The sequence below is a fragment of the Canis lupus genome, chromosome 14 (assembly GCF_011100685.1).
Source record: "Canis lupus familiaris isolate Mischka breed German Shepherd chromosome 14, alternate assembly UU_Cfam_GSD_1.0, whole genome shotgun sequence".
In the NCBI taxonomy this organism is placed as follows: domain Eukaryota; kingdom Metazoa; phylum Chordata; class Mammalia; order Carnivora; family Canidae; genus Canis; species Canis lupus.
In genome coordinates this window covers 142,951-163,767 of record NC_049235.1, presented here as the reverse complement: position 1 = coordinate 163,767, position 20,817 = coordinate 142,951, and the positions used below count along the sequence as shown (strand labels likewise).

The 20,817-nt window shown below is 47.5% G+C and overlaps 1 protein-coding gene across 4 annotated transcripts; it reads left to right on the top strand.

Moving 5' to 3' along the window:
* Positions 1–4,551: 4,551 nt before the first annotated feature.
* Positions 4,552–12,729, top strand: LOC482199 (butyrophilin-like protein 10). 4 transcript variants are annotated; one of them, XM_038556403.1, is made up of 7 exons: positions 4,552–4,891; positions 5,122–5,236; positions 5,540–5,626; positions 5,829–6,182; positions 6,680–6,961; positions 8,983–10,792; positions 11,400–12,729. In XM_038556403.1, exons 2-6 carry the CDS (start codon positions 5,212–5,214, stop codon positions 9,102–9,104), a joined length of 870 nt encoding a protein of 289 aa, XP_038412331.1. In that variant the 5' UTR covers positions 4,552–4,891; positions 5,122–5,211; the 3' UTR covers positions 9,105–10,792; positions 11,400–12,729. The 4 variants fall into 4 exon arrangements, with proteins under 4 accessions (XP_038412331.1, XP_038412330.1, XP_038412329.1 ...); XM_038556402.1 differs by having other exon boundaries at positions 5,537–5,626; positions 8,983–9,464; XM_038556401.1 differs by having other exon boundaries at positions 5,537–5,626.
* Positions 12,730–20,817: the final 8,088 nt, after the last annotated feature.

The window sequence follows — 20,817 nt, the reverse complement described above, 5'->3', positions numbered from 1 at the left end:
GGAAGTCCTGCTTCTCTGGGACTGGGCTTTCCTGTCCTGGAGGCTCTCATCCCCGGCCTTAGCCCGGTTCCTCTCAGGGGCCCCTCCCTCTTGGATGCTTTTTTATTTCTTTATTTTTTCCATCTTCTTACCTTGATAGAAGCACTAACTCTTTTCACTGTAGCATTCGAGCTGTTCTCTCTTTGAATCTCCAGCCGAATTCATAGGTTTTCAGGATGATTTGAAAGTTATCTAGGGAAGTTGGTGGGGACAGTTGACTTGGGGACCCTACTCTTCCGCCATCTTGCCCTGCCTCCCATGTAATTCATTTTTAATTTTGGCCTGATTAGATCTAAATTCTGCAGTCAGGAAGTCTCTTGAATCCTTTTTGCTTTTTTTTCCAGAGCCACCTGTAGCTTTATAATTTTGCTTCTGAATTGGCTTTCTGACATTGAATTGTGATCCAAATTCTGTAACTCTGTGGCAGAGAGCACTGTTTCTGATTCTTTCTTTTGTGGTAAGTTCTTCTTTCTAGTCAATCTCCCAGTGCAGAGTGGCTGTATGAGTGGGCTGTGTCAAGAATATCAACTACAACCTAAGTAAATTTCACCCTAGATGATTCTGCTTAGGTCAGAGACCAGAAATTGAAAACAAAGATCAGGACAAAATAAAACAAAGGAACCCTGAAGTTAAAAAACAAATTTTAAAACAAAGTAGTATAAAATAAAGGCCAGGAATCATAAAGAAGAAGAGAGGGGAAAGAAATAAATGAAAAAGAAAAAAGAAAAAAACAGGAGAAGAAAGAAAAAAGTGGGGCACTGCGAGATGGTGGTGGTGACAAGGTTGTAGTGGAGGGAGAATGTAGTCTACCTGTGGGGTTCTAGAGGGTGATCCTCTTGTTTCTGAGTGTATTAAGTTCTGTATGTTAGAAGATGCTGTCTCAATTTTTTTTTCATTTTTTGATGTCAGTTTATTTATTTTTTTTATTTTTTAATAATTATTTTTATTGGTGTTCAATTTGCCAACATACAGAATAACACCCAGTGCTCATCCCGTCAAGTGCCCCCCTCAGTGCCTGCCACCCATTCACCCCACCCCCCGCCCTCCTCCCCTTACACCACCCCTAGTTCGTTTCCCAGTCAGGAGTCTTTATGTTCTGTCTCCCTTTCTGATATGTCCCACACATTTCTTCTCTCTTCCCTTCTATTCCCTTTCACTATTATTTATATTCCCCAAATGAATGAGACTTTATAATGTTTGTCCTTCTCTGATTGACTTATTTTGCTCCGCATAATACCCTCCTGTTCCATCCACGTTGAAGCAAATGGTGGGTATTTGTCGTTTCTAATGGCTGAGTAATATTCCATTGTATACATAGACCACATCTTCTTTATCCATTCATCTTTCGATGGACACCGAGGCTCCTTCCACAGTTTGGCTATTGTGGACATTGCTGCTAGAAACATCGGGGTGCAGGTGTCCCGGCATTTCATTGCATCTGTATCTTTGGGGTAGATCCCCAACAGTGCAATTGCTGGGTCATAGGAAATACTTGTAGAGGGCCTCAACACTGACCACCAATATAAATGATATAAAAGAATGGGAATGAGGAATCTCACAGAAAGAACCAGCATAGTCTACCACTTGGTTCTGGGTGCATACTTATCATGTTTTAGAAGGTATTCCACCATTGCAGAACAAAATGAGGCAGAGAAATCAAACAACACAACACAAAACAAAACAAAACCATCCTGTGTATCTCCCAAAATTAAGTTGAGTATGTGGAAGGAAATCTAGAAGTGGAAAATATATTTAGGACCTATAATTGTAGAAATATGAAAGTCAAAAGGAGGAATCTTAAAAATGGAGAGGTGGTAAAAGATTGTAGTTAAGGTGGGAAAAGAGAAAAAAATTGGAAATTTACAGTCTGATATAAAAACGAGTTGTGGGGATCCCTGGGTGGCGCAGCGGTTTGGCGCCTGCCTTTGGCCCAGGGCGCGATCCTGGAGACCCGGGATCGAATCCCACGTCGGGCTCCCGGTGCATGGAGCCTGCTTCTCCCTCTGCCTGTGTCTCTGCCTCTCTCTGTCTCTCTGTGACTATCATAGATAAATAAAAATTAAAAAAAAAACGAGTTGTACTGGAAAAAGGAAGGAAAAAAAGGAGAGGTACTCTCTAGTTCTATATACTGTAAATCCCTTGACTTCCCCTGGAGCTTTCCAGCACTGCTTGGTCAAGAACTTGCTCTTCCCCTGTCCTTCCAGTTGGTCTTTTGGGGGAGGGGCCTGCTGTGTTGATTCTCAGGCATGTGCACCTGGGCGAGCTGCCCTACCTCCTGCCAGGTGCCAGGCTCAGTAGGAGCTGTTTATCCCGTGAGGCTTCTGTTCCCTGGCAGCCCCGCCCCTCCCAGGCACACGGTGAAACAAGGATGAACAAGTACACTGGTGGTGGCCAGCTTTCCAGCTCTGGAGTCAGTTTCCCCCGTAACTACTGCAGTCTCCCAGTCTGCACTGGCCTACGTACTCTGGGGCAAGGGGTGCTGATCTGCACAGCTTGGAGGCGCCAAGCAGCAAGAGAGTCCTCGCTGCCCTGTGCCCTCCCCGCCTCTGCCTGTCCCAGGGGGAGTGCAGGATCACCGGCTTTGTCATCCCAGTGCCCTGGGATCCAGGGCCTGTGCTGCTGGAATTGAGCTCTGTGGCTCCCGAAGGCAGCAGGGCGCAGACCTCTCTACCTGACCAGCTTCTCCCAAGTCCCCGCCGGGTGCGGGCTCCAGCCCTTTACTGAACTAGGCCCACAGTCTACAGCGCGCTTCCCCCCGTGGGGAACCTCCTCTATTCGAGACCCTGGAAGCCTGGAGGCTCCACTGCCCCTCTTTTGGTTGTGCCTGAGTTCCCTGCTGAGCCCCTTTCCATCTGGGAAGATTCTGGTGTAGATTTTTTAAAGTTCCTGTGTCTCCAGGACTGGGCTTTCCTGTCCAGGAGGCTTTCCACACCAAGTCTTAGCCCAGCTCCTTGCAGGGCCCTCCCCCACTTGATTCTTTTCTGTTTTTCTTTTTTTTTTTTTTCAGCCTTCCTACCTTGTTAGAAGCAAAAACCCTTCTCTCTGTAGTGTTCCACCTGTTCTCTCTTTAAATCTCAGGTCAAATTCATAGGTTTTCAGGATGATTTGAAAGTAATCTAGGGAAATTGGTGGGGCTGGGTGAGTTGAAGCACCTACTCCTCGGCCATCTTGCCCTCTCTCCACTGCTTTCCATTCTTCATTTCCTATATTGATTTTTTTCACCCCTTACTTTTTTTTCTTCTTTTTTCCTTTTTTCTTTCTTTCTTTCTTTCTTTCTTTCTTTCTTTCTTTCTTATGAATTGGGGTGAAATTCACATAATTTAAATCAATCACATTAAAAGGAACGACTCAGTGACACTTAGAAAATTCACAACCTTGTGCAGTCACTACCTCTGTCTCCCGCCAGAATAAAACCACAAACATGTAGGTGGTTATGATCCATTTCTTCCATCCCCACTGCCTAACACCCACAAATATGCTGTCTCTGGATTTACCTCTTCTGCACATTTCATGGAAATGGAAACCTACACTATATGCGTTCTGTATGTGCCCTTCCACATTGTCTTCTCTTTGCACCTCGGGGAGCCTGACCCCAATGAAGGCTCAACAATGTCCCTGAGGGGCTTGGTTAATGTCCTCTCTAGGTCTTGCTACTCAGATAAAACTCTACAGGCCATGAATGAGCTCATACCTAGTAAAGACTCCTGTCCATCTGAATCCACCTTCAGGATCCTTGCTCCTAGGCTGCCATTACTTCCTGCTTCCATCACCATTGGCAAATCCATAGTCCCCAGTTCTCCATGCTGACTCATAAATACACTGGAGTTGGGTTTTAGCTGATGTCATTATCTGCTTAAGGCAATGCACAGGGAAATGAAAATGAGTGGCAGGCATAATTCTGCATGTTTATGTAAAGAGGAACAACTCACTTACCAAATAGTTTCTGCTCCCCAGGGGAATTAAGGCCAGGGTTTAGGTTGGCAGCATCTGCCCTTGTGTGAGCACTGACTCTGGAGAGGGGCACAAACCCTTATTCCATAATATCTGGGAAATTAAGTTGAACACCCACCTCCAAGAAGGCTGGTCAGCTTTCCCTATACCTCTGTTCCAACCAAAACTCTCCAGAGAATGTCTACCTTTTGAGTCGACTAGAGGGAGGAACAGGGAAGGTTTAGTCAAGGGACTTACTCAGGTGGTAAAGGAAGTGGAGGTTCTGAACCCAAGTCAGACCCCCGTTGAGGGCAGACTACCATGGCCTCAGAGATGAAGGAAGAGGTTGTCTGAGTTCCTGCACAGGAGTCTCCAAAAGAAATGCCAGAATCTGACCAACTTCAACCTGGTCATGAGAAACTTTCCCAAAGAAAGCAGCCAGCCTGTCTAGGACTGGAGGGCTTTGATAATGGAGCAACTTTATCTGAATCCCCAGCTTCTGCCCTTGGCCTGAATCCTAGACCTGGAGAGCCATGTCTCCTCCCCGGGCTCCTGGCATCCCTGGCAAGCATCCCTCCAAGGGCTGCCTTGCTTGGTCTCCCTCTCACACTTTATCTCCTGCTACCAGTCTCTTGCTCCTCAACACTCAGTGTGTCCATTCTGTTGACCACACCTAGTAGGAAGCCCTTGGTTTTTTCCCCTTGCAACTGCCAAAGGGGCACAGTTGTTTTTTTTGTTTTGTTTTGTTTTTACATAAATTAACAGGAGAACGCTACAGAAACCACAGAAGTCAGCTGCTCCTCTCTCCCATCACTCCAAGGAGGCTTATTTTGTGTCCCACATGGAACTTGCCGAGAACTAAATTAATTCCCTTGAGACCATCAGAGGCTTCCTGGGAAGCCAACGGCTGGATTTGGGCCAGGTGAGTGATTCCATTTTCAGGGCACTCATTACATCTTTCCTCTCTACACCCTGTCCCTATTCCTGAGTGACAGGGAGAGCTCAGGGGCTGTCACAAAGGGGGCTTGTGTCCCCCCTCCTCCAGCTGCAGGAGCTTCCTTGGGAGAAACAGGAGACGAGAGGGTTTAAGGGGATGGGCAGATATAGTTCTGACCTCATTTCACTAAAGCAGAGGGTGGATTTTCTCCCCAGGATGCCTGTGTTCATGACAGAACAGAGCCTGACATCAGGCAATACTCTTACAGAAGTAGTTAAGGAGACGGAGCCCATTCACCCTGGAGAATGTGTCCGTGGCATCTGAGGACAGGTGAGGATAAGAGAAAGGATATCCTCAAGTGGACAGACACAAGAGCAGGTGGGGCTGCCATCTCTCTGACTCTAGGATGAATAACTTCTATGGGAGTATGAGGGTCAAGAGAGTTACAAGGGACCTTTCTCTCCCCTGGCCATGTTTCCTTCACTCCCATTACCCTACTGGTGGTGCATGGCCTCCCACCGAGACAGAGACACAAACACAGAATAAGAAAGAGAGACAGAGACAGAGAGATACAGCGACAGAAATGAACTCAGTCTCCTATGCGTGAGGCTCAGGTCTCTCCATCCCCAGCAGGCATGCGTGGTCCAGGCATCTGCCCACCCAGCTGCTCCATCCTCTTCATATTTCTGCAGCTCCTGTCCTGCAGCATCTCTGGAAACGGTAGGAGAGCTCCCCCTTCCCCATGCTAGGAGGATGCCCTGTGCATGGAGATGATGCCAGAAGGGCTGGGCTGGCACCTTCCACCTCAGCTGTCAGCCAAGGGTCCAAGCAGTCCTTCCCAGGGGACCTTGGGGATGGGTGGAAGGGCCCCTGGTCTCCTCACACCAAGCCTGGCTAATGCCTGCCCATCTGCTCTCATTAGGGAAAGCCGACTTCTCTGTCTTTGCACCTGACAAACCTCTTCTGGCCATGGTTGGGGAAGAGGTGGATCTACCATGCCATCTGTCCCTCAATATCAGTGCCGAGGACATGGAGCTGCGGTGGTACAGGGACCAGCCATCCCCAGCCATGCATCTGCATAAGAATGGGATTGATGTGCAGGATGAACAGATGGCAGAGTACCAGGGAAGGACCACCTTCCTGAGCACCAGGCTGGCCCAGGGCCAAGCCGCAGTGAGGATTCACAATGTCACTGCTCTTGATAATGGGACCTTCCACTGCAACTTCAAAGATGGCATCATGTCTGCAGAGACCACACTGTGGCTGAGGGTGGCAGGTGAGGGCCAGCTCCTGGCACTCTTGGTCTCCCCGAGTGCTTGCCCCCAAAGCTCATGCCCAGCTGATGATCACCCCTTTATGGCCAGAGCCTGAGCATGTCCCATAAGAAGCACTAACATGCTTGCAGCAGGGACAGTGTTTCTAGAAAGCACAGTTTCAGGCACCTGGCTTTGTTTTCTACGTTTGCTCCTCTCCCTTACCCAGCCAACTCATAAAGAGGGAAGCAGAGATAGAGAGGGAAGGGCAGAGGCAGAAAGAGAGACAGAGACACAGGAAAAGACACTAATTTTGTAATAGGGATTTTTTTCATTTCTGGGCTTTTTCTGTTTGGTCTTGCGCTTTCTTGGAATGAGGGTAACATATGGCAAAGAAATATTACACAGAGTAAGTAGTCTGTGAGAAACCCCTAATACCGGTGGAATTCTCAGCATCTGTATTCTTCTGATTGGAAGTGGCGGTGGTTGTGGAGACTGGCATGGGTGTCTCTTCCCACAGGGCTGGGCTCAGAGCCCAAAATCCAAGTGGGACCTGGACAGAGTGAAGGTGTCTGGGCACAGTGCACTTCGGAGGGCTGGTACCCAGAGCCCCAAGTGGAGTGGAGAGACCTCGGGGGACAATCCCTACCTTCTGTGACCAACCTGTCTGCCTCTCCAACAACGGGCCTCTTCAGCGTGGTGTCCAATGTGACTCTCCTGGACAGGGATGTGGAGGGCCTCTCCTGCTCCATCATCAGCTCCCTCCTCCAGAGGAGGAAGGTGGCCAAGAGCTACTTGCCTGGTGAGTGTTCTGTTCTGTTCAGGCCTCAAAAGCTTGGGGCACCCCAGACAATAAGTAGCTCATATCCAATACCACACATAGTCACAGGATATTTTTCTTGCAATGAGAACTTTTAAGATCTACTCTCTTACACTTTCCAAGAATGCAGCACTGCATATTAACTTTAGTTGCTATGCTGTACATCACCTCCCCAGAACTTATTTTATAGCTATAAATTTGTACCTTTTGTCTGTCTTCATCCATTACACCCACCCCCATCTCTCACCTCTGGAAAACACCAGTCTTTTCTCTCCATTAAGTACTTGGCTCTCTGGCTTTCTAGGGGTTTGGGTTTTTCTTGTTTTATTTTATCTTAGATTCCATGTATACATAATACCACCCAATATTTTTCCCTCTCTGACTTACTTCATTTAGCAGCATGCCCACAAGATTCATCCATGTTTTTCAAATGGCCCAATTTCCTTATTCCTTATAGGAAATATATGTATTGTATAAATATATTTTTTAATCTATTCATCCATGAATGGACACTTGGACTGTTTCCATATCTTGCGTATTTTAACACTGCAGACTCTGCCTACAATAAACATAGGGGTGCATATATCTTTCTGAGTTAATATTTTTATTTTCTTTGAATAAACAACCAGGAATTGGATTGATGGATCATGTGGTAGTTCAATTTTAATTTTCTGGGAAACCTTCATCCTGCTCTCTACAGTGGCTGTACCAATAGTCCCTTTCTCATTAAAGCTAAACAATATTCCATTGTCCAAATGGACCTTGCCTTCACATTCAGAAGGAGACCTTGAGGGCTTCCCAGTTTCACTTCATAACTTCATCTAAACTTTTCATTTCTAAAAAAAAAAAAACTCAAACGCACAGAAAATTTGCAAGAATATCATGCACAATGCTGTGCAGACACACCCAGGGTTTAACATTCTGCCATTCATCTACCATTTCTCCTGATTTTGCACCTGTCATAATTTGTCTGTACAAACACGAGTAGTGTTCTCTGAGTCATTTCAGGTTAGTTTGAGACATCATGCTCCCTGACTCATGAACCCTGCAGTGGGTGTGTCCTAAGAACACAGGTGCTCTCTTACCCTGATATCTTGCCTTACCAGACTTCCTTTAGCTCTGTTGTCTTGAGGTTTGCCATCAATGACGTGGAGAACTGTGCTGCCTCTGATCCTCACTGTAGCAGGGCTTGCCGTAGCTGGATCTACTGTCTCTTCCAGAAATGTAAGGGGGAGAGGAATAAGGTGGAGTTGGAAAAAGAGAGATGGTACAGAGCAGAGGAGCAGTGCTCCCAAGGTTAGCAGGCCCTGGTAGGGCAGAAGCACCCCTTCCAGCCAGGGCACAGGTGTGGAGCCCTGCATAAAGTCTCTCCTGTGCACACCCTCAAGCATGGGAGGAATGGGAGAGGCCTGCCCAGGACACAGCTCGAGGACTGCCCACTTACCATGTGCCCAGTAAAATCCTCTGACTGTGAGAGGTGTGCAGCTGCTCTTCAGCAGGTGACTTCAGGAACGATGGAGGGTCTCTGTCTTAGAGACAGAGATATCTGACTTTGAGCCCCAGAGGGTCTATCAATCCGGGGTGATGAGAGCATCCTGAGAATTGCTCAAGTGACAAAAGCATCAATGTGCCTGTCATGTGACAGCATCCTGCTGTGGGTGCAGGATTATCAGTTTGCATTGTTGCACTTACCCATCCACTGCCCTCCCTGCCTCCTATGTCCTTGCCCATAGTGTTCAGACCCCAGCCTGGGAACAGATGTCCCCATGACAGAGGTGGGAAGCCTAGACCATCTGGATGTGCTTCACAAAAGCCTTCCTTAAAAAGAAAATGACCCTGGTTATTGCTTTATTGGCCACTGAAGAACCTATATTTGTTCCTGTTTCACAGGATCACAGCTAGAATTCATTAAGTCTTGTTTCACTTAGCTTCCACGAACTTGAACTTTGGCCCCATTGGATCAGCACAATCCCGCAGTTTCACATCTTTCTGTTTTCTTGCAGGCAGGACAGAAGACGTGATCATCAGTGGTGAGGCCCATACTGGGGCCTGGAAGCCTGTGTCCCTGGCCTGTGTGTTTATGTGCACATGTATGTGTGTGCTGTGTGTGCGTGTTGTACCTTAATGTGCATATGTTTGCATCCGTGTGTGTACATACTCATGCATATGCACTGGTGTATGTCTGTGTGCCTGTGTGTATGGTGTGGGCGTGTGTGTGTGTGTGTGTGTGTGTGTGTTCCTTTTTATTCCAGAGTGCTGGAGTGCTGTCCTAAATGCTCTTGAGTGGCAGCCACGTGGCTCTAAACATCAAGTTTTGGCTGTCGTGGGAGACCTTAGCTCCTGTTTATTAGCTGAGGTACAGACCTGCAGAGTGGAGGCAGCAAGACAGCCAGCCACTGGAAGGCAACCTATTACCACAGAGAGTGCAGAACCAGTGACTTTCTACCCCAGGACACTCTCTTGGTGGGAGATTGGGGTAGAGAAGGTACAGTCTGGCCATGGATAAGGAACCCCCAGAACAGGGAAGGGTATAGCTGCAGACCATGAACCAGGCAGATGAGAAGTGTCAGGGCATCTGGAAACACATGTCCTGAGCACAGACACTTGTTGAGGGTCTAGGAGGAAACAGAGAGAAGCCAATCATCCATTCATTCACTCATTCATTCACGTAAAATAGTGACCAGTCACCTCCTATGCCAGCAGTCAGCCATCTATTAGTGAATAAAATGGCTTCCTCCTGACCTCATGGAGCATAGAATGTATGTGAGGATGCAAGCCATCAGCCAGTAGTTTTTCTTTAACTGAAACTAGAATTAATCAGGGTAAATATTGTAGGAACAAACTGGAATACAATAATGAAGTGGCCAGAAGAGTTCACGTGGGATGTCCAGGCCCCTGAGGATGGTGGGATGGTAACACCCAATTGAAGGGCTGGGCGACAGTGGGGTCACCACCTTGGGAGAAAGAGAGGTGGACCCCCAACCATGGCAGGGAGAATGGGGTCTGTGGTATGTGAGAGCTGAGTATGTAGAGGAGGCACCAGGGTTTGTGGGTGTCCACACCTGCAGAGCATGGAAGGCTCAGGCAGGGGTCTGGATGTTATGTGAAGCATGGTTCAAAATGAGTGAGGGGGTTTAAGCAGAGGAGATGTGCTGATGGAGGAGAGGAAACAGCCCCAAAATGGGTCCTGGGGCCACAAGTAACAGGGTCCAGCAAGGGCAAAGCAGAGTGAGGAACCCAAGGTGACCCTAGGCAGCATGAGTTCCTCGGCCCATGGTGGCTCCATCTAACAGAAGGTTTGGGGCAAAACAAGATATATTTAGGCAAAAGAATGAAAATCATCTTAGACCTCTTAAGACTGAAATGTTTTCAATATACAACTGGGGACATCAGATAAATCCTTGGATATTACAAGTCTTGCGCTCCAGGAGAAATGTGGACTGGAGCTAGGAATTTGGAGTCCGTGGCATATATCTGGCATTGAAATTGAGGAAAGTGAACCATGGAGTGCTCCACTTATCTGCACACCTAAAATTACTCTTCAAAAATTTTTCTTGAAAATTAAATAATATCTGAGCACAGTTGGGCAGAGTTGTTGGAGGGCCAGGGGAAGCTTCACTGCTGAAGTCTGCAGATACAGTGTGCTGAGGGAAGAGCTGGTTATGTTCCATGCAAGTGAAAAGTAGAGTAAAAATTAGAATGGGAACATGACCCTGAAAAACTGGCTAGTATGACACATGAAGAGACATGCCTCCTGGAGACAGCTGGGAGGAAAACATCAAAATTATTGTCTGTGCAGCTGAGCCAAAATTGGTGAGTGTGGATCAAGTGAAGTTTTTTTGGGGGGGGGGGTTGTTTTGGTTTTACTTTAAGGTCCTTGGTAGCAGAATATATTGGTTCTCTATCTCTCTATCTCTCTGTGTACTTATCTGTGTTTTCTGTTTCTCCTTGTCTCTCTGTCTCTGTCTCTCACTATCTCTCTCTTCATCTATGCCGGATTCTTTATGTCTTGGTCTCTGTCTCTGTATCTCTCCCTATCTCACCTTGCCTCTCCCTGTCTCTGTCTCTGTCTCTCTGTCTTTGTCTCTCTCTTTCTCTCTCTCTCTCTCTCTCTCTCTCACACACACACACACACACACACACACACACACTGAGACACAGAGCCCCAGGAGGTCAGTAGACCTCACTGTGTGCTAGCTATGTACCCTCTTTAGTAGAAATCCTCCCCTGGTTCCCACCTAGAGCTGCCTCAGCCATTCTGGGTGGCCTATTTGCATGGGGTCCTGGACAGAAAAAGCTGGAAGCACAGGGACACCCAGAAACTGTGGTCACCTCTCCCAGAGGTCCTGGGGTCCCCTCCAAGCAGGAATGTAGGCTAGGGACACAAACCCCCAGACCTGACCCTCTTCTCTTCCCACAGTCAGCCCATCCCTGGACCCTGACACCGCAAGCCCAAAACTAGCTCTGTCTGAGGACGGGAAGAATGTGAAATGGCTATTCTTTGACCAGGAGCTGCCTGACATCCTCTCAGATTCAACCAGGACCCCTGTGAGCCGGCCTGGGAGCAGTTCTCTGCTGGAAGTATTACTGGGTGGGGCACAGGAAGTCCTGGAACTTGGGCATGTGTCTGGACATCTTGGATCCAAAGAGAAGGATTCCCAAGGCCTCCAAGCATCGATTCTGGGCCCTGGAGCTGTAAAAGCAGACATTCTGGGCACTCACCTTCCTGAGGCTTCGCCTGTACCCTTCTGAACCCCTGCATCAGGTGGGCACTCTTCTGGACTGTGATGCTGGCAGAGTCTCTTTCTACAATGTGGGCAGTGGATCCCTAATCCACACATTCTCTGGACTCTCCTTCTCAGTGCCTCTGAGGCAATTTTTCTGCCTTTGGACTCATGATGCCAACCCCCTGACCATTTGTACAGAATGCCAGGACTTAGAGGCATTGGGCTCTCCTCAGAGCCAGGGACAGGAGTAGGTGGGGGGCCTCCTCCATCAAGATCCATGATCTCTCTGCTCTGGCCTGTCATAGATTTGGGGAAACCATATCCATTCTACATCCCAGCTATACCCATACAAGGGTGCACCTTTCTGAATTATCCTGTCTTATATTCCTTTTCCTTCCCTGTTCTATACTAAGAATATATTATGGGCTGAACCATGTCCCCTCAAATTCACATGCCAAAGCCCCAATCCCCAGGACCTCAGAATGGAGCTGTATTTGGAAATGGGGTTTTTACAGAGGTTTTTGAGGCATAAGGAGGTCTGTAGGATGTGCCTTGATCCCATATGATGGGAGTTCTTATCAGAAGAGAGGACTGAGCACAGAGACACACAGGCTGATGACTGCCTGAGGACATGGGGAGGACACAGCATGTACATGCCAGGGAGAGGGGCCTTGGGGGGAACCAGCCCCACCCAGGCTAGGATCTGGGACTTTCAGATCCAAGGATTGAGACACAATCAATATTTGTTGTTTAAACTGCTTGTCCAGTGGTATTTGTTACACAGCCCAGGCTGACTGGGATACCAGATTATTATACAGTGTGGTGCTTTTCTGAAATGTACTTGGGGGCATTTGGAAAGCATTGAACCCAGTGTCAGACGTGAAGAAGTTGCTCAGTAGGGGCAGCCTGGGTGGCTCAGCGGTTTGGTGCCTGCCTTCAGCCCAGGGCATGATCCTGGGGTCCCGGGATTGAGTCCCACGTCCGGCTCCTTGCGTGGAGCCTGCTTCTCCCTCCTCCTGTGTCTCTGCCTCTCTCTCTCTCTATGTCTATCATAAATAAATAAACAAATAAATAAATAAATAAATCTTTAAAAAAAAAAAAGAAGTTGCTCAGTAAATGCCAGCCTTCCTCATCCCTTCCTTCTCTCCTTCCCCTCTTTCAGCCCTTCCCCCTCCTCATTCCACCTTCCCCTTCTCTGACCCCTCCATACCATACTCCCTCTCTCCCAATCCCCTCTCTCTTAATCTCCTTCCTCTGTTCTTCTTCTCACTCTCTTTTTCCCTCTTCCTTTGCTTCTTTTTCTTTCCCTTTCTCTCCTCCAACCCTCCTTCCCTTCCTACTCCTCTTCCCCTCTCCCGTCTTCTGCCTTCCCTCTCCTACCTACCCACGCCTTTGTTTTCCTCTTCCAATTCCACCTCACAACACACTAGACATCTGGTCTACCATGGCACCTCTCTCTTCTCCCCTAACCATGGCAGGTCAACGCAGAGCTACATGGAGGCCAGGCAAAAGATTCCAGGGCTCAAGGTCAGTCATGGAAGAAAATAAAAATGAAAACACTATAATCCAAAACCTTTGGGATGCAGCAAAGGCAATCCTAATAGGGAAGTATATATAGCAATATAGGCCTACCTCAGGTATCAGGAAGTGTCAAATACAAAACCTAAGCCTACACCGAAAGCATCTGGAAAACGAACAGAAAATGAAGCCTAGTATGGGGCAAGTTGGTGAAAGTGTAGGGCCCGCAAGCCACCTGTCCCCACCAACTTACCTAGATAACTTTCAAATCATCCTGAAAACCTACGAATTCAGGCTGAGATTTAAAGAGAGAACAGCTGGAATGCTACAGTGAGAAGACTTCACGGTTCTTTCAGGGTAGAAAGATGGAAAAAAATAAAGAACGAAAGAAGCATCCAATGGGGAGGGGCCCCTCCAAGGACCTCGGCTAAGGCCCCGCGGTGAGTGCCCCCAGGACAGGAAAGCCCCGTCCTGGGGAAGCAGGAACTTTACCAACCTTTCCCAATGGAAAGGTGCTCACAGGGAGCACAGGCAGGATCCCAGGAGAGGAAAGGAAGTGGAGCCCCCAGGTTCCCAGGGTCACTAACAGAGGAAGTGTGCCCCCGGGGGACAGCGGGCCACACACCTCCGGTGGAGCTCCCTAAAGGGCTGGACCACGTGCCCAGCGGGGCCTCGGGAGCAGCTCAGGCGGTAGCTCCATAGAGGGGGCTGCTTGACCCGGGAGTGTGATTCCAGCAGCCCAGGCCCCGGAGCCCAGGGCTCTGGAGGACACAGCCGAGGATCCGATGCTCCCACGGGACAGGCGGAGGCTGGGAGGACACGGAACAGCAAGGATGCTCCTGCTGCCCAGTGGCCCCAAGCTGTGCACATCAGCGACCCCCACCCCCAGAGCATCCAGGCCCCTGCGGACTGGGAGCTGCGGTAGTTCCTGCTGCAGCTGACTCCAGGGCTGGAGAGCTGGCTGCAACCACAGTTGTTGTTCCTCCTGGTGTCACCTTGTACCTGTGACTGAGCAGGGCCGCCAGGGAGCAGGGGCCTCACGGGGTAAACAGTTCACATTGTACCATGCACCTGGCAAGGGTGGGGCAGCTCCCCCAGGTGCACACACCTGAGAATCAGTACAGCACGCCCCTCCCTCCCCCAGAACACCAATTGGAAGGATAGGGGAAGAGCAAGTTCTTGACCAAGCAGCACTGGAAAGTTCCAGGGGAAGTATAGGGACTTACAGTATATAGAATCAGAGGATACCACTCCTTGTTTTTTGTTTGTTTCCCCCACCTTTTTTTTTTTGGTCTCTTTTTCCTTCCTTTTTCCAGTACAACTTGTTTTTAGCCACTCTGCACTGAGCAAAACGACGAGAAGGAAGAACTCACCACAAAAGAAAGAATCAGAAACCGTACTCTCTGCCACAGAATGACATAATTTGGGTTACAATTCGATGTCAGAAAGCCAATTCAGAAGCACAATTATAAAGCTACTTGTGGCTCTAGAAAAAAACATAAAGGATTCAAGAGATGCCATGACTGCAGTATTTAGACCTAATAAGGCTGAAATTAAAAATCAAATAAATGAGATGCAATCCAAACTGGAGGTCCTAACGACAAGGGTTAATGAGGAAGAAGAATGAGTGATTGACATAGAAGACAGGTTGATGGCAAGGAAGGAAGCTGAGGGAAAAAGAGAAAAACAATTGAAAGATCATGAGGAAAGATTAAGGGAAATAAATGACAGCCTCAGAAGGAAAAATCTAGGTTTAATGGGGGTTCCTAAGGATGCCGAAAGGGACAGAGGATCAGAAACTGTATTTGAACAAATCATAGCTGAGAACTTACCTAACTTGGGGAAGGAGACAGGCATTCAGATCTAGGAGATAGAGAGATCTACCCCTAAAGTCAATAAAAACGTTCAACATCCGACATTTCATAGTGACCCTTGCAAATTTGAAAGATAAAGAGAAAATCCTTAAAGCAGCAAGACACGAGAGACCCCTAACCTTTATGGGGAGAGGTATTAGGTTAACAGCAGACCTCTCTACAGAGAGTTGGCAGGCCAAAAAGGGCTAGAAGGATATATTCATGGTCCTAAATGAGAAGAACCCGCAGGCAAAAATACTCTATCCAAGAAGGCTAGATTATTCATTCATTCAGAATAGAAGGAGAGATAAAGAGCTTCCAAGATAGGCAGAAACTGAAAGAATATGTGACCACCAAACCGGTTTTGCAAGAAATATTAAGGGGAACACTGTAAAAGAAAGAGGAAGTCCAAGGAAACAATCCACAAAAACAGGGACTGAATAGGTATCATGATGACACTAAATCCATATCTTTAAATTGTAACTCTGCACGTGAATGGGCTTAATGATCACATTAAAGGTGCAGAGATTCAGACTGGATAAAAAAGCAAGAACCATCTATTTGCCGTCTACAAGAAACTCACTTTAGACCTAAGGACACCTCCAGCCTGAAAATAAAAAGTTGGAGAACCATGTACCACTCAAATAGTCCTCAAAAGAGAGCAGGGGTAGCCATCCTCATATCAGATAAATTAAAGACTGTAGTAAGAGATGAAGAGGGCACTATATCATATTTAAAGGATATAGAACAAAGACCTAACAATCATCAATACTTATGCCTTGAATGTGGGAGGTGCAAGTATATCAATCAATTAATAACCAAAGTAAAGACATACTTAGGTAATAATTCACTTATACTGGGAGACATGGACACAGAGCTTTCTGCAATTGATAGATCTTCTAAGCACACCATCTCCAAAGAGACAAGAGCTTTATTTTTTATGTAAATTTTTTATTTTTTATATAAATTTATTTTTTATTGGTGTTCAATTTGCCAACATATAGAATAACACCCAGTGGTCATCCCATCAAGCGCCCCCCTCAGTTCCTGTCAACCAGAAACCCCCACCCCCACCCCCTGCCCACCTCCCCTTCCACCACTTCTAGTTCATTTCCCAGAGTTAGGAGTCTCTCATGTTCTGTCTCCCTTTCTGATAAGTTACCTAATTCAGTCCCTGTTTTTGTGGATTGTTCCCTTGGACTTCTTCATAAAGAGGAATTTTAAGAGTTCCCCCTTAAAATTTCTTGAAGAGCTGGTTTGGTGGTCACATATTCTTTCACTTCCTGCCTATCTTGGAAGCTCTTTATCTCTCCTTCTATTCTGAATGAGAGCCTTGCTGGATAAAGTATTCTTGGCTGCATGTTCTTCTCATTTAGGACCCTGAATATATCCTGCCAGCCCTTTCTGGCCTGCCAGGTCTCTGTGGAGAGGTCTGCTATTATGCTAATATTTCTCCCCATGAATGTTAGAGATTTCTTATCTCTTGCTGCTTTAAGGATCTTCTCTTTATCTTTGGAATTTACAAGCTTCGCTACTAAATGTTGAGGTGTTGAGCGGTTTTTATTGATTTTAGGGAAGGATCTCTCTATTTCCTGGATCTGAATGCCTGTTTCCCTTCCCAGATTAGGAAAGTTTTCAGCTATGATTTGTTCAATTACATATTCTGGCCCTCTGTGTCTTTTGGCGCCCTCGGGAAACCCAGTTAAACGTAGATTTCTCTTACTAAAGCTGTCATTTAATTCCCTTAATCTATCCAGGACAAACAGTGTATGTTCTCATTCATTTGGGGAATATAAATAATAGTGAAAGGGAATAGAAAGGAAGGGAGAAGAAATGTGTGGGAAATATCAGAAAGGCAGACAGAACATAAAGACTCCTAACTCTGGGAAAGGAACTAGGGGTGGTGGAAGGGGAGGAGGGCAGGGGGTGGGGATTAATGGGTTACGGGCACTGAGGGGGGCACTTGACGGGATGAGCACTGGGTGTTATTCTGTATGTTGGTAAATTGAACACCAATAAAAAATTAATTTATTAAAAAAAATCTATCCTAATGATCTTTTAATTGTTTGTCTCTTTTTTCCAAGGTTTCCCTCTTTGCCATCAACTTGTCTTCTATGTTACTCACTTGTTTTTCTACCTCGTTTAACCCTCGTCGTTGGGACCTCTAGTTTGGACTGCATCTCATTCAATTGATTTTTAATTTATGCCTGATTAGATCTAAATTCAGCAGTCATGAAGTTTCTTGAATCCTTCATGCTATTTTCCAGAGCCACCAGTAGCTTTATAATTGTGTTTCTGAATTGGCATCCTGACATCGAATTGTAACCCAAATTCTGTAACTCTCTGAGAGAGAGGACTTTTTCTGGTTGTTTCTTTTGTAGTGAGTTCTTCCTTCTAGTCATTTTGCTCAGTGCAGAGTGACTGAAAACAATTTGTACTGGAAAAAGAAAGGAAAAAAAGAAAAAAAGGGGGGAAACAGAAAAAAACAAAAACAAACAAAACAAAAAACAAGAAACATTTAAAAAAAATAACAAGGAGGTGTCTCGTCTGATTCTAAATACGGTAAATCCTTCCACTTCCCCTGGAGCTTTCCAGTGCTGCTTGTTTAAGAACCTGCCCTTCCCCTTTCCTTCCAGCTGGTCTTCTGGGGGGCGGGGGCTGCTCTGCTGATTATCAGGTGTGTGCACCTGGGGGAGCTGCCCATCCCCTGCCAGGTGCATGGCTCAGTAGGAGCTATTTATCCTGTGAGGCCCCTACTCCTGGTGGCCCCGCTCCATCCCAGGCACATGGTGACATAGGGAGGAACAACACTGGCAGCAGCCAGCTCTCCAGCCCTAGAGTCAGCTCCCGCAGTAACTCCTGCAGCTCCCAGTCTGCGAGAGCCTGGAGGCTCCAGGTGTGGGGGGCACTGACCTGCACAGCTTGGGGTGCCCGGCAGCAGGAGCATCCTCGCTGTCCTGTGTCCTCCCGGGCCCTGCCTGTCCCAAGGGGATTGCCGGATCCTGGGCTGTGTCCCCTGGGCTCAGGGCTCCAGGGCCTGCGCCACTGGAATTGCTCTCCCAGGGCCGCACATACCCCTCCTCAGGAAGCCGCTGCCAGAGCCACCATTTGAGCTGCTCCGAGCCCGCTGGGTGCGAGCTCCAGCACTTTTTGGAGCTCGGCCCATGGTGTGTGGCGCTCTCCTCACTTCCTCTGTTAGTGACCCTGGGAACCTGGGGGCTCTACTGCCCCTCCTGGGATCCTGCCCGAGTTCCCTGTGAGCGCCTTTCCGTCCAGGAAGGTTGGTGAAGTTCCTGATTCTCCTGGTCTGGGCTTTCCTGTCCTGGAGACTCTCCTGCCCGGCCTTAGTCCAGCTCCTCGTGGGGGCTATCCCCCACTGGAGTCTATTTATTTATTTTTCCATCTTCCTACCTTGATAGAAGCGCAAACTCTTCTCACTGTAGAGTTCCAGATGTTCTCTCTTCAAATCTCAGGCCGAGGTCGAGGAGGGCAAGACGGCGGGAGAGTAGGGTCCCCAAGTCACCTGTCCCCACCAAATTACCTAGATAACCTTCAAATCATCCTGAAAATCTACGAATTCGGCCTGAGATTTAAAAAGAGAACAGCTGGAATGCTAGAGTGAGAAGAGTTTGCGCTTCTATCAAGGTAGGAAGACGGGGAAAAAGAAATAAAGAAACAAGAGCTGCACCAACCTTCCCGGCGGAAAGGCGCCCGCAGGGAGTTAGAGCAGGACCCCAGGAGGGCTGGGATGCCCTCGGGCTCCCTGGGACACTAACAGACACCTGCGCCCCCGGAGAGTGCGCCGAGCTCCCTAAGGGCTGCAGCGCCCACGGTGGACCCGGAGCAGCTCGGGGGGGCTCGGGCGGCGGCTCCGCGGAGGGGGCTGTGGGGCGGGAGCAGCTCTGGGGGCTGCGGGGCAGGAGCACGAATCCAACAGCACAGGCTCCGGAGCACAGGGCGCCGGGACACAGCCCAGGATCCGGCCTCCCCCGGGACAGGCAGAGGCCAGGAGGGCCCAGGACAGCAAGGATGCTCCTGCCCTGAGGTGAGCAGATCAGCGGCCCCGCCCCGGAGCCTCCAGGCCCCTGCAGATGGAGAGCTCTGTAGTTACTGCGGAAGCTGACTCCAGGGCTGCAGAGCTGGCCGCCGCCACTGTGGTTGTTCCTCCTGGGGCCTCACGGGGTAAAAACCCCCACTGAGCCCTGCACCAGGCAGGGGGCTGAGCAGCTCCCCCAAGTGCTAACACCTGAAAATCAGCACAACAGGCCCCTCCCCCACAAGACCAGACAGAGACCCCACCAAAAAGGAGAATTACAGACCAATATCCCTGATGAACATGGATGTAAAAATTCTCAACAAGATACTAGCCAATAGGATCCAACAACACATTAAGAAAATTATTCACCATGACCAAGTAGGATTTATCCCCGGGGGATGCAAGGTTGGTTCAATACATGTAAAACAATCCATGTGATTCATCATATCAGCAAGAGAAAATACAAGAACCATATGATCTTTTCAATAGATGCAGAGAAAGCATTTGACAAAATACAGCATCCATTCCTGATCAAAACTCTTCAGAGTGTAGGGATAGAGGGAACATTCCTCGACATCTTAAAAGCCATCTACGAAAAGCCCACAGCAAATATCATTCTCAATGGGGAAGCACTGGGAGCCTTTCCCTTAAGATCAGGAACAAGACAGGGTTGTCCACTCTCACCACTGCTATTCAACATAGTAGTAGAAGTCCTATCCTCAGCAATCAGACAACAAAAAGACATTAAAGGCATTCAAATTGGCAAAGAAGTCGTCAAACTCTCCCTCTTCGCCGATGACATGATACTCTACATAGAAAGTAGAGTAAAAAGTCTCCACCCCGAGATTGCTAGAACTCATACAGCAATTTGGTAGCGTGGCAGGAAACAAAATCAATGCCCAGAAGTCAGTGGCATTTCTAGACACTAATGATGAGACTGAAGAAAGAGAAATTAAGGAGTCAATCCCATTTACAATTGCACCCAAAAGCATAAGATACCTAGGAATAAACCTCACCAAAGAGGTAAAGGATCTATACCCTAAAAACTACAGAACACTTCTGAAAGAAATTGAGGAAGACACAAAGAGATGGAAAAATATTCCATGCTCATGGACTGGCAGAATTAATATTGTGAAAATGTCAATGTTACCCAGGGCAATTTACACGTTTAATGCAATTCCTATCAAAATACCATGGACTTTCTTCAGACAGAACAAATTATTTTAAGATTTGTGTGGAATCAGAAAAGACCCCGAATAGCCAGGGGAATTTTAAAAAAGAAAACCATATCTGGGGGCATCACAATGCCAGATTTCAGGTTGTACTACAAAGCTGTGATCATCAAGACAGTGTGGTACTGGCACAAAAACAGACACATAGATCAATGGAACAGAATAGAGAACCCAGAAGTGGACCCTGAACTTTATGGTCAACTAATATTCGATAAAGGAGGAAAAGACTATCCATTGGAAGAAAGACTGTCTCTTCAATAAATGGTGCTGGGAAAATTGGACATCCACATGCAGAAGAATGAAACTAGACCACTCTCTTGCACCATACACAAAGATAAACTCAAAATGGATGAAAGATCTAAATGTGAGACAAGATTCCATCAAAATCCTAGAGGAGAACACAGGCAACACCCTTTTTGAACTCGGCCACAGCAACTTCTTGCATGATACATCCACGAAGGCAAAAGAAACA